The sequence below is a fragment of the Cryptomeria japonica genome, chromosome 10 (assembly GCF_030272615.1).
Source record: "Cryptomeria japonica chromosome 10, Sugi_1.0, whole genome shotgun sequence".
In the NCBI taxonomy this organism is placed as follows: domain Eukaryota; kingdom Viridiplantae; phylum Streptophyta; class Pinopsida; order Cupressales; family Cupressaceae; genus Cryptomeria; species Cryptomeria japonica.
In genome coordinates, this window is record NC_081414.1 from 546689344 (window position 1) to 546704057 (window position 14714).

General features: G+C 37.8%; 1 protein-coding gene across 1 annotated transcript in view; it reads right to left on the reverse strand.

The window, feature by feature from the left end:
• LOC131060759 (uncharacterized) overlaps positions 1-14714 on the reverse strand; it is a 297226-nt gene that overhangs the window by 186879 nt on the left and 95633 nt on the right. The window contains exon 7 of the mRNA XM_057994137.2: positions 11451-11516. Coding sequence (XP_057850120.2) covers positions 11451-11516 — 66 coding nt within the window. The remainder of the gene's footprint in view (positions 1-11450; positions 11517-14714) is intronic.

Consider the following 14714-nt stretch of genomic DNA (forward strand, 5'->3'; position numbering starts at 1 on the left):
GACTGAAAAGTGTGAACAGCCATGATCTGTCTTCCCAACTCCATAAGAATGATCTTATCAATTGGGTATCTGGGAAGCATATATGGCTGACCACCATAGCATCTGATCCTCATATAGGTGAAGGTGGGAAACTGCAGAAACAAACATCCATACTCGCACACCCTTGCCCATGCCTCGTCTGATACTCTCTTGTTCCTGAGACTTCTATCAAACTGACACATGAAATAACCGAAGAATGCATCTTGGACTTCTGAAATGTAGTCTGCTGGGTCTCAACGGCAACTGGTCATAATACTCCCAAACTGGTATAAGTGAGCGATCACCCTTGGTAGAAAGACTTGGAAAGTGTCTAAGTGATGCTGCCAAATATACCAAATATGAATTCATAAAGAAGGTCATCGTGGTAGGAACTGCTACAAGTTGTTCGCACAACGCATCGCTGATTTCTTCTCCCCATGAAATGTGATGAGACTGCCTTATGAACATGATGAACTGGTACATCCATGGCTCAAAGACATTGGAATGCTCAACGCCCATCATCCTGCTAAGAAGAGTGATGGTGTCTCCTATCTCCCATTTGAAATCACAGCGATACAACTTCACCCACCTTGAGAAGGAGGCTTGTGGCTCTTGGATCTACCTATTGATGTGTCGCTCGCAATCTTTTTCCCTCTTCACATAGTACTCCGCTGCACTTTCTTTGGAGATTTTCATATAAACAGGTGCAGGAGGTATTCTGAAGACCTTCTCGATCATATCTGAATCCTCCATTCATTATGAATCCTCATTTGTAAATCAGCAAGAACTTCTTCTTCTGGAATCAACTCTCCATCCTAACTTACTATGTTGCAAGAGGCCCCTTCACAATGTGAGACAATATCTCGGAAAATTTCACCCCGAAATCTCTTTGCATCACCGATCTCCTCAATGAGGGATTTAAGAACAAGGGTCTTGTTTTCCAGGAGTTGTTCAAATTCCAAGTACATGACCCTGGAAGAGATGATGGCGTGCTCCTGTAGAACACTCAGCTGTTGTTGGGGCATGGTATGCCAGATTGTCAAACTTTCTTCAACACTTTCCAGATTCTTTTTGAAAGTATTATAAGTCAGATCCATTTTCTCCTCAACAGTCTCCAACTTAGACATCATTTGAAAAATGTCTTTCATTACCTGTGCACATAGATCAAGAAGTTGATCAACCCAGGAATCCAGTGCTTGTACCTTTTGAGCAGCCCTTTCCACTCCAAGAATTGATTCTTGGGAACCAGAAGAACCTATGGAGTTACTCCCTTCAGCAACAGGTTTTGTAATTTTATGAATGGCTGTCATAAATTGTCGGTTTTCACCTTCTAGCTTGTTTTTCTTTGCTAGAAGTACATCACACCTTTGCACCAGCGACGCAACAGAAAACTGAGCATCATGTTTAATGACCTCATGCGTCTATTTTCCCAACTCTATCCTTGTAACCTTATAATCGACAGCTGACATTTCTTCAAGTGGCTTATCAGCAATAGGTTCCACAATTTCAGCTACCTTCATCTTGTTGCTGTCAACAGTTACTCTGGAGATAGTCTTGGTCTTATTAGCAACTTTGGATCTGGATTGTTTCAGTTGCTGGTAATCAAAGGCATCAGGTGAGATTTCTTGCTTCTTCCTTTCTGGGGTAAAAGAACTAAGTCATGGAGGCAAAGTCATCAACTCCCCTCCAGTAGCAACCGTAGGCAAAGGAGAAGCAGTTTCTGTTTGAATCACCGTGGTTATCCTGGGAGGAATATTTGTTTGGATAGTGACCATAGTTTGCTAAGTTACCAATGGGCGTGAAGATTGCCTCATGAATTCTTCAAAACCAAAAGTGGAAGTATCAATTTCTGATAACTGGATAGGAGCAGGAATATCCTCAAGAACTTGCAACACACTCTCTTGTTGAGGATCAGGAGATGGCTCGTATGCTGAAATGGGAATAGCCTTCTGAGGCGACTCATCCACAAGCAAATCAGGAGGAGAAAGAGGCGTCTCAATGGAAACTGGAGGAATGATCTCATGAGGCGAGTCTGAAACTGGAGACTTAGGAGCATCATTAGATTGCTGCCCCTCTTCTGGATTATCCAGATCGATCACCTAAACATGGAATCGTGATTTTTCCTTCCCACGAACTGTCGTCTCCTCAGGAAGAAGCACTACTGCACGACTGACTCGCAACTTGATCCTTGTGCCCGAAGATGATGCACCCTCCTTGTTGTCAACTTGAATCTCAGACTTACGTCCAAGAGGCCCCGTAGAATCATCTTCTTTACCAACCTTGATTTTTATAAGTCTAACAGCATTACTTTTCAGCCATGCATTGGTGTTGGCCAAGATAGGCTGAAATCTGTCAAAGATGGATATGCACTCTTTGTGCGACCATTGGATCAAAGGAAGTGGAGCTTCCTCAACCCTCCATGAAATGTATTCAGGATCAAGTATGTGCCCATCATCAATCATCCCTTGTGGGATATCCACTAAGTTCAAATCAACAATTTGCTCAACAGTGAGCCTACAATAATCCATCTTCAAAACTTCAGCTTATGTGCGGAGATCTACCCAGATGTCCTCAATGCGATGCACATGCACAAAGGATTTCTTGATCTTCTCCTTCATACCCCTATAATCAAAATCAGCTCTAGGTTTAAACCTTTTGAGCTTGATTTCCTGCAATTCAGTCTCCATGGCCTTAGCTTTCACAGATGTGACAAGGGAATACCGGCCAATTTTCAATGGATTTGTAGTAGAGATCCCCATTCCAACCTTGTGTCTAGCAGACTGAAAGGTGTGAACAGCCATGATCTGTCTTCCCAACTCCATAAGAATGATCTTATCAATTGGGTATCTGGGAAGCGTATATGGCTGACCACCATAGCATTTGATCCTCATATAGGTGAAGGTGGGAAACTGCAGAAACAAACATCCATACTCGCACACCCTTGCCCATGCCTCTTCTGATACTCTCTTGTTCCTGAGAGTTCTGTCAAATTGACACATGAAATAACTGAAGAATGCATCTTGGACTTCTGAAATGTAGTCTGCTGGGTCTGAACGGCAACTGGTCATAATACTCCCAAACTGGTATAAGTGAGCGATCACCCTTGGTAGAAAGACCTGGAAAGTGTCTAAGTGATGCTGCCAAATATACCAAATATGAATTCATAAAGAAGGTCATGGTGGTAAGAACTGCTACAAGTTGTTCGCACAAGGCATCGCTGATTTCTTCTCCCCATGAAATGTGATGAGACTGCCTTATGAACATGATGAACTGGTACATCCATGGCTCAAAGACATTGGAATGCTCAACGCCCATCATCCTGCTAAGAAGAGTGATGGTGTCTCCTATCTCCCATTTGAAATCGCAGCAATACAACTTCGCCCACCTTGAGAAGGAGGCTCGTGGCTCTTGGATCTACCTATTGATGTGTCGCTTGCAATCTTTTTCCCTCTTCACATATTACTCCACTGCACTTTCTTTGGAGATTTTCATATAAACAATTGCAGCAGGTATTCTGAAGACCTTCTCGATCATATTTGAATCCTCCATTCATTATGAATCCTCATTTGTAAATCAGCAAGAACTTCTTCTTCTGGAATCAACTCTCCATCCTGACTTACTATGTTGCAAGAGCCCCCTTCACAATGTGAGACAATATCTTGAAAAACTTCACCGCGGAATCTCTTTGCATCACCGATCTCCTCAATGAGGAATTTAAGAACAAGGGTCTTGTTTTCCAGATTTTCTTCAAATTCCAAGTACATGACCCTGGAAGAGATGATGGCGTGCTCCTGTAGAACACTCAGCTTTTGTTGGGGCATGGTATGCCAGATTGTCAAACTTTCTTCAACACTTTCCAGATTCTTTTTGAAAGTATTAGAAGTCTGATCCATTTTCTCCTCAACAGTCTCCAACTTAGACATCATCTGAAAAATGTCTTTCATTACCTGTGCACATAGATCATGAAGTTGATCAACCCAAGAATCCAGTGCTTGTACCTTTTGAGCAGCCCTTTCGACTCCACGAATTGATTCTTGGGAACCAGAAGAACCTATGGAGTTACTCCCTTCAGTAGCAGGTTTTGTAATTTTATGAATGGCTGTCATAAGTTGTCGGTTTTCACCTTCTAGCTTGTCTTTCTTTGCTAGAAGTTCATCACACCTTTGCACCAGCGAAGCAATAGAAAACTGAGCATCATGTTTAATGACCTCATGCGTCTATTTTCCCAACTCTATCCTTGTAACCTTATAATCGACAGCTGACATTTCTTCAAGTGGCTTATCCGCAATAGGTTCCACAATTTCAGCTACCTTCATCTTGTTGCTGTCAACAGTTACTCTGGAGATAGTCTTGGTCTTCTTAGCAACTTTGGATCTGGATTGTTTCAGTTGCTGGTAATCAAAGGCATCAGGTGAGATTTCTTGCTTCTTCCTTTCCGGGGTAAAAGAACTAAGTCATGGAGGCAAAGTCATCAACTCCCCTCCAGTAGCAACCGTAGGCAAAGGAGAAGCAGTTTCTGTTTGAATCACCGTGGTTATCCTGGGAGGAATATTTGTTTGGATAGTGACCACAGTTTGCTCAGTTACCAATGGGCGTGAAGATTGCCTCATGAATTCTTCAAAACCAGAAGTGGAAGTATCAATTTCTGATAACTGGATACGAGCAGGAATATCCTCAAGAACTTCCAACACACTCTCTTGTTGAGGATCAGGAGATGGCTTGTATGCTGAAATGGGAATAGCCTTCTGAGGCGACTCATCCACAAGCAAATCAGGAGGAGAAAGAGGCGTCTCAATGGAAACTAGAGGAATGATCTCATGAGCCGAGTCTGAAACTGGAGACTTAGGAGCATCATTAGATTGCTGCCCCTCTTCTGGATTATCCAGATCGATCACCTAAACATGGAATCGTGATTTTTCCTTCCCACGAACTGTCGTCTCCTCAGGAAGAAGCACTACTGCACGACTGACTCGCAACTTGATCCTTGTGCCCAAAGATGATGCACCCTCCTTGTTGTCAACTTGAATCTCAGACTTACGTCCAAGAGGCCCCGTAGAATCATCTTCTTTACCAACCTTGATTTTTATAAGTCTAACAGCATTACTTTTCAGCCATGCATTGGTGTTGACCAAGATAGGCTGAAATCTATCAAGGATGGATATGCACTCTTTGTGCAACCATTGGATCAAAGGAAGTGGAGCTTCCTCAACCCTCCGTGAAATGTATTCAGGATCAAGTATGTGCCCATCATCAATCATCCCTTGTGGGATATCCACTAAGTTCAAATCAACAATTTGCTCAACAGTGAGCCTGCAATAATCCATCTTCAGAACTTCAGCTTATGTGCGGAGATCTACCCAGATGTCCTCAATGCGATGCACATGCACAAAGGATTTCTTGATCTTCTCCTTCATACCCCTATAATCAAAATCAGCTCTAGGTTTAAACCTTTTGAGCTTGATTTCCTGCAGTTCAGTCTCCATGGCCTTAGCTTTCACAGATGTGACAAGGGAATACCGGCCAATTTTCAATGGATTTGTAGTAGAGATTCCCATTCGAACCTTGTGTCTAGCAGACTGAAAAATGTGAACAGCCATGATCTGTCTTCCCAACTCCATAAGAATGATCTTATCAATTGGGTATCTGGGAAGCATATATGGCTGACCACCATAGCATCTGATCCTCATATAGGTGAAGGTGAGAAACTGAAGAAACAAACATCCATACTCTCACACCCTTGCCCATGCCTCGTCTGATACTCTCTTGTTCCTGAGAGTTCTGTCAAACTGACACATGAAATAACCGAAGAATGCATCTTGGACTTCTGAAATGTAGTCTGTTGGGTCTCAACGGCAACTGGTCATAATACTCCCAAACTGGTATAAGTGAGCGATCACCCTTGGTAGAAAGACCTGGAAAGTGTCTAAGTGATGCTGCCAAATATACCAAATATGAATTCATAAAGAAGGTCATGGTGGTAAGAACTGCTACAAGTTGTTCGCACAAAGCATCGCTAATTTCTTCGCCCCATGAAATGTGATGAGACTGCCTTATGAACATGATGAACTGGTACATCCATGGCTCAAAGACATTGGAATGCTCAAGGCCCATCATCCTGTTAAGAAGAGTGATGGTGTCTCCTATCTCCCATTTGAAATCGCAGCGATACAACTTCGCCCACCTTGAGAAGGAGGCTCGTGGCTCTCGGATCTACCTATTGATGTGTCGCTTGCAATCTTTTTTCCTCTTCACATATTACTCCGCTGCACTTTCTTTGGAGATTTTCATATAAACAGGTGCAAGAGGTATTTTGAAGACCTTCTCGATCATATCTGCATCAAGATGGATTATAGCTTCGCCATCATCATTTTTGATGACTCTCGACTCTTTGTCAAAATGATGGGCGCAAGCAAGAACGAACTCAAGTTCTAGGGCAGCCACCGAGAAAGATGATGCATGGTGGATATGGCTGTCCAACAGCCGCTGCAAGTCATTATGTTGTGGATCTTCTACCCTCTTGACGAATTCTGACATATCAACGTGCCCTATCTCCGTGTCTCTGATGTGATCCAAAGGAGAAGAAACCTGGGAAGGTGCTACCTCATTCTGATACTTGTCATATTTGTATTTCATCTTCTTTGGAGCTGGGGATGCCGGCAAATCTAACATTGATTGTGAACCTGGAATACTGTGATGAAGACTCAAAAGAGTTAAGGCAACATCATAGTCAGCTGCAAATATCCTTCTTCCTTCTCCAAATGGAAAAAACTTTGATTCTTGAACTTCACGATTTTGTGAGAGGAAGAGGGGAAATATATGGAAATGGGAAAATCTTGACTTTGACCAATTTCGGATCTTGGGGAAATTTTCGCAAGTATACAAGTTGGAAAGAACATACATGCAATCGGGGTTTTAAAACCCAAATGCAAGTACACTTGTAAAATTGCAAATGGAGAAATGGATGGAAAATGAGAATTTGACTTGCAGAAAATGACAGAGATGGTAAGTACGAATATGGGAAATGTGAATGGATAGAAATGGGAAAATCCAGGAATGTCATTTTCATGAAAATGGGAAGAACTCTTCAACATGTAATCCAGTTTTTAAAACCCGAATTTGAAAGGGAGGGGTATTTCACACTTTTCAACTTGGAATTTTAACCAAAAATGGTTAAATTCCTTAACCGTAAGGGAAGAACAAGAATTTCCAGCGAACTTGTAATCGGGATTAAAAATCCCGAATACAAATAAAGAGGGAAATTTGGGAAGAACAATGCAATTCAAAAATTGCATACCAAGGGGAAGATTTCTCTCACAAAAACCGATTTTTGGGGGAAGAAGAACACATTTCCAAAAATGTAACTAAGAAAGAAAACTAAGAAAACAAGAAAATAACAAAAAGAAGGAAAGAAAGGAAAGTGAACATACCTTTCTTCAAACTGAAAAAGCTTTTCCAAAAATGCAACAATCTTTGGAATGAAGAAGCACATCCAATAAATAGAGACAACCGAGATGCCAAACCCTAGCCACGTTTTGCAAAAAACGCCTTATATGAAAAAATGTGGTAGCAAATGAGTGTTAAATGGCATGGAAAAAGGTTGAATCCTCCTTAACCCTCATCGCCTTGGCATGAAAGGCAAAAACGAACTAGGAGACTGCATTTTCGTGGAGATTTGGTCCCTCAAAATGTGGCATTAATAAAAAAACGTGGTTGCTGATTTAATGCGAAAAACCAGTAAATGCATCCTCCAAATGGCATGACAAGTGGTTTCAAATGCATAGGACAACACCATGTCTTCTATTTTTGAAAATTAGTCGTATCGGCATTGGTACAGTCTCCAGAATTTCCAAGGACTCCCGTCTCTTGGTAACCTTGACTAGAAATAATAAACTCAACATACCAAATGAGCTGTCAATTCCCTTTTTTATGAGCCTTTTAGAGAACTTTCCAAAAACTCCCTTTTACAATCACTTTATTAACTTATTATGTCTTTTAACTCCCAAAAGTGATTTAATTAACTTTTAAAACATTTATGGCACTTAAAGTCACTTTTAAGTGACCCATTATTTAAAGCTCAATTAATAAATTTAATTAAAAAGGCAACCTTAGTGAAAATAATTAAATATAGCTCAATAATGCACCCAATTAGTGGCAATGGTCAAAAAGCATCAGAATTGAAATTTGATTGCGTAGGAGTGATCCCAATGATGAAATATGATAAACAGATCTAACTAGGTGACTTTCTAAAAATAGACGCTCCCTCCAAGAATCTTGAAGCCCAATCAAAAGTCGGAAATAACATCTGAAAGTGTCATATGACTCCTCTAAACCATCTGAGCTCACCGGTAACATCAAATTACCCCTGTGAACAAGATGACACGCATCCAAAAAGTCAATGACTACACTGCTAGGGAACCTAAAAATGGGGACATTACAAATTTCCTAGGTTTGATTCTTAGCTCGTCCATATAAGTTGTAGCTCAACAAGGATCTGAATATAATTAGGAATCCATGGGCATCCAAAAGAGGCTAAAGATCCTATAGCTCCTTGTAAGAGAGGATTCATCTAATGTTGCAATCTCACAATCTTTGTGTAAGCTACAACCAAAGTATCCAAATTTGCTTGGGTTCTTCCCAAAATTAATTCAATTAAACAATCCAAAGCCCTCACATATGTTTGAATAGCAATAGCCTCGTTCATAAGATATGCATCAACCAATTTCCTGTGTAATTTGTGGAACCTAGTGTTAAATAGACTGATGGGTTCATTAGGCTCTCTTTTGCAAGTGACAAATTGATGATACAAGATAGCTGGATCAATGTAAACCTTCAATTGATTCAAAAAACCATTTTCCAACGATTCTCAATTTCTAACAGATCTAATAGGCAAACATAAATACTAGCTATATGCAAAATCTCCCAAAGAAAAGAAGAACAAACCACATACCACATCCTCATGTTCAATACAAGCCCTAATAGCTATATCTTTGAAAGCCTTAATGTGTTCCTCAAGACTTGTAATGTCCCTTTCTCTGGTCCATTCCAACATCTTTGGAAACTTCAACTTTTTAGAGTGTGCTAGCTTTATTGCAAAGGTATTTTTTGACAATGGCAAAGAGTTTCTGAATCAAGATGAGTACAATGGTACTTTCCCCGTGTGGATCCAACATTCTAAGAGCACTCCACACATTTAAGAAAAGTTTGTCATCTTGGGAGAGTGCCAAGTTTTATATGGACTAATATCCTATGCATTTAAAGTATTGGTGGTATGGTCAGAATTCATGTTTTGGGCTATTTTAATATTTTTCGTTAACTTTATTAGTTGTGCAAAAAATAATTAAATTATTAAATGGTTGAATATTAAAGTTGTCGAAAAAGTAAAATTAAATGACAACTTATATTTAATTGTTTAAGATGTTTTAAGTGTGTAGATAAAGTGTTGCTATGCTCAAGGTGATGAAAAGTGGTCATAAGGAGACTTGATATTATTCTATTGAGGAAAAATTATTTTTCAAAAAAACAATAAAAAACAATAAAACATTTTTTCTTGGAAAAAGTAACAAAAAAGAAAAAAAGGTTTCTAGAAAAAGCAATGAAAAAGCAAAAACTAAAAAAGATACTTTAAAAACAACAAAAAGCAAAATGATTTTTCCTAAAACAGCTCTAAAAAGGTTAGAAAGGGAGGTTGGGTCTTGCGAAGAAGGATTACTAGTTAATTTTCACATTCATTTGCTCTGAGCAAGAATGCAAGTTCTTCATATTTCTTGAATACAAAAAACCTCTTAACTAGACATGGTGATTTCACCCTGAGATCACATTTGTGCTGCAAGGTGAGTTCTTTCCACATATTTGGTAAAATGAAAATATTTGATGCAATTTTGTTGAAGATTTTATGATGCCAATCCATAAAAATGTGAACATTGGTAATTTTAGTGAGTTTTTCTGGGATGTATGCATGTTGTACCGAAAGCATTAATCCCTGCTTCAGACTTGCAATTAGTCTGATTTCTATTTCAATCTGATATCAATTAGTTTCAAACATTCATGTGTTTGGGAGGCATTTTTAATTGTTGTCCAGTGATTAGGTTTGCTTGGTTTCACATTGTGTTGTTGTTTCAGCATCTGAAGGTGAGGAAATATTATTATTCAACACTTTTTGATCACCCAAATCCCAATAAGGCAAGGTGAGAGCATGTGGTAACTGAAGAATATTTTTTATTTATTTTATTCAAATAAACAATAGTACCTACAAAGATGTAGCAATAGAGTGCACAAATAATATAAATGTGGAAGCTTCAAATAAATAATACACAAATATGAATCAAGCTTCTTCATCAACACAAAAACATTCAATACAAATACAACTTGTGTAAGATTGCCCTCAAGAAATTAATGAGTTTTCATCTTCCAATCTCTAGGAAACCAAAATAGTATCATCCTTAGATCCTTAAAGCCCAAGGGTTTTGTCCTTGGATCTCCAAAACCCAAAGGTTTTCATCCTTGAATTCTATAGCTAAACACAAGGCTCAAACTATGACAGAAAAAGTCATAAAATTGGCAACTGTTTACAAGGGCATGCAAGCACCTCAATATATAGCAGCAAGGGAACAACTTGGGGGCACAAATTCCAACTCCCCATTTCCTTTTAGAAAACAGAAATTAAATTATAATGAGAATCCCACCTAAAAATAGCACCACTTTCTTTTGTAAATATTGATGAGATTCTTGCCTAAAATAAGCCCCACTTTTTCTTGTAAAATATTAATGAGATTCGTTCATAAAGAGAGCCCCACATTGTCCTACGAGTCATTAATTTCTTGTCATAGAATCTATCATAGCCCTTATATAGAATCTGTCATGATGAAGCTACCAAGTGTCCCAAAGGTAACAACAACCTTTTATGGAACCCACACATCCATTTACATGAAATTATTTTATTATTATTTATTATTAAGTATTATTATTTTCTTATTTTATTTTAGTTTTTAATTCTAATTTCTCATGGCTCCTTTATAAAAAATATTTCTCTATCCTTAGCAAGAAATAAGGATTGGACCTACATAAGCTGACTTAATTAAAATGGGCATTACAGTTTAGGCCATAGCATACAACATACTACATCATTGAAAAATAACATAAGCCAACTGAGCATATAGTTTCCCATACGGCAAGAATCCATAAGCATCTTCCAATAGCCATAAAATGCATTTTTCAGCAATATTAAAGCCAGCATACAAGATTTATTTTAAACAATTGCCAGACATCCTCCAAAAAAGAGCTTTTTACAAGCACGGAGGCTTACAAACTATTATGCAATGAAACATCATCTTACTAAAATTGCAAAACCATTTTCCTATTATAAAATTGAGGGCTTTCTATGTTGAGAAGTGGCATGAGAACTACAATAAAATTAAGCATGCAAAATAACTTACTTGGATGTCTGCAGAAGAAAAATCTTCAGCCAAATGTGTCTTAAAAAAGTAATCTGATATAAACACCTGAAATACAAAATCAAAAATAGCATAGTAAGGTTCTAATCATTTGAGGCCATAAAAGAGGAATCCATCTGAATAGCATCTTCAAAGCTCATAGCACACAAAGATAATCTTCAATATTTTAGTATACACAGATACTTCAAATCAACTAGAACACTTCTACAACAACATTGAGGAATGGATCAAGCCAGAGACATGAGCAAACCAAGAGTTGTCACAAACTTACAACTATGAAAAGGGCAATGAAGTACTAAAATGGCACACGTGGCTAAATTAGTGTTTAGAGGCTAAGTTACCAATCCTCGTACTGGTTTGGTTTACAGCTCAGGGGTTCCATTCATGGATTTGGTCAGAAAAATTAGGGGTTGGATTCATTTTATTTTTGTCCATACAAAAATATATAAAAATAATAAATATATAACTATTTATCACTTCATATAATAAACAAATTCACCATAAATTAAAAACGCTACAATGTCAATTAGTCAAACAAATGTCATGATATATATTCATTATTTAAACTTCAATATTAAAATTAAAAATATCACTGTCAACAATCAGCCATCAAGTTTCAGCATCACATGGATCTTCAAAATTATCATCACCACCATCAATATTAAATGTAGAAACGACCATATTAGAAAACCACAAGTAGTGACAATGGCACTCGCATCCTCACTCGCTAGCTTGCCCTAGAGTCTATGCCCACTCACCATTCAGCTTGCCTCTTTGGCACAAGTACTCTAGGTATTATGCAAAGAGTCATTCTTTCTTTCATCAAACCTCTTTCCAAGAACTCTTATACTTACCTAGTGACTTTTGTACTCCTGTTTGAACTCATTTTGTATAATTCCTTATTATATTTGGCTAACAAGATCCTAGGATTGAATCGATGCAATGTGGCACGCTTCACACTATTGGCAATCCCTTTGGCATCTCACAGCTGATTATTTCTGCAGACTCCTTGAGTAGCATTGTAATCTATAGCAATTTGTGCAATGAATTCTCCTCCTGCACGGGCTTGAGCACTATTGTGGAACATTCCTTTATGTTCCTCGCCTCATTGAAAAATCCTTGCTACCTAACATCACTTGAGTACCATGCCTTCATCCACCTTCTTTGCCAACATCTCAAAACATCTTCCCATTGTTTGTGATGATGAAGGCGTTTTTCTACCCATTAAGAATTGCGCTTCAAACATATTGTCACGGCCTTCCCAACAACACATGACATGCATCCATTGTTGGAAAATTATCATCATTGATGTCAAAAGTAAAACCAAGGCAGTGCCCCTGACATTATCAATGGAGTTTAATGCAAAAATCAGATTAGGTTTGGCGCTCAGATTGGAAGTATTAATTTACATTAAATTTGAATAAATAAATTTTCATTAATTCCCACATGGGCCAACCCATGTCTAGTGCCCAAGATGAAGGATTGTTTGGTGTTAAAAAAAGAAAGACTTTTAATTATTCTAAGAGGCCGACCCTTGGTATCTAGCGCCCCATTTAAGGGATTTAAAATTATAAATAAACATCTTGTTATTGCAGCCCAAATGTGGAAGGGTTTTGTAGATTAACTAAATTTGTTTTCTCTCATATGGCCAACCTCCTTGGAGAGTCAATCCTCTTGGGTGAAGGGTATATTTATGAGATACAAAGAACGAAATGTGGAGATGTAAAAGGCAAGAAAATAATTGAAAATCATTCATATGAAGAGCAGAATTAAAAATATATTTGAGCAGATTTATGAGAGATATTTCAGGAGATTTATGACAGATTTTTGAAAGAGATTCAAAGCAGATATTGATGAGCTCGTGAGGAAATTTATGAAGATGAATTAGAGTTGATCCAAGAAGAAGTTCCTGTTATCAATAAAGCCCTGCACCCTCTGCTAAAGCTGTGAACTTCAGCTGCCTATTGAAACATGGGAACACTTCGAGGTTGCGGGTAACCTGAAAACTAAGTGGACCTCCAGAGTAAGCTGGTTCTTTTCGATTTCTTCACCTAAACTAACAATTTCTTCAAGGAAAAGAGTGAGGAGAAAGACATATGAAATTAAAATTTAACCCTAAGGTGATGCACCAAAATGATAATCTAAGATTCACAACAAATGACACAGAATAAAACCAGCAACGAAAGACTCTCCTACACAACCCAATAATTATAATCTTTGCATCAACAATTCATAAGAAGGTTAAAATTTACAGTCTTAAGAGGAAAAAACACTCTTTCTCACAACCTAAGACTGCTATTTTAGACGCAAAGCTTATAACCTGCAAAATTATACTTCTGCATAAGATCCCCACATAAAAACACAGTTTTAAGGACAAAGAATGTCACAAAAAGTCTGTACTAACATTAAGGACACAATACCAGAAGAAAATGGGAAGGTATGAACTGATTATTACTGCAAAAAGGTGTTACAATGCTGTCAAACTCTCTAAAACTGAGTTACAAACTCCTTCCTTTCTGCAGAGAGAACTCTAAAAATTACAGTCTGCAAGAAGCAAAAGGTAATAACCCCTGAAATAATGAAGTCTTGCAGTATATATGCTTTTTCCAAAGGCAGTCAAAAGGACTCCACCTCCTCTTTTTTTAGGTCGAGCAGACTCAAAAAACCCACATTTTAGGGGTCTAAACATGTCTAAAAGGGAACACACTTGAGCAAAAGTCAAGTCAGCCCATGCCTTTCCATAAAAACCCTTAATTGCACAATAAATGACCCTCAAATATCTCTGACAGGCTTGCAAGCCTTCATAATTGCAAAAATATCTCCCTTTTGACTTTCTAATAAAGGTAAATAAATATCTAATAAAGTGATCATTCATTATTATCACTTTATCAGATATTCATTTATGCCATTTTTACAATAAAGTCAAGATATGGATAAAAATTTAATAAAGTGATAACTCCCTCACTTTAATGGATATTTTCTCACAACTATTACTTTTTTAGCGAAGCAATATAACAAGTAATAATAAAGTGATAAAAATTAACTTCACCTTGATGGATATTTTACTCATTATATTTTTACATTTATCATTTTAATAATTTCACATATAATACCTATTCAGTAATTTATAAATTTTAACTTAATAAATATTATATGAACCAATATTCATTAAGAGAAGATCAAATCAACCATTCAATATATACACTGTGTGAAATTTAAAAAAAAAAATTGGTAAATGTAAACACC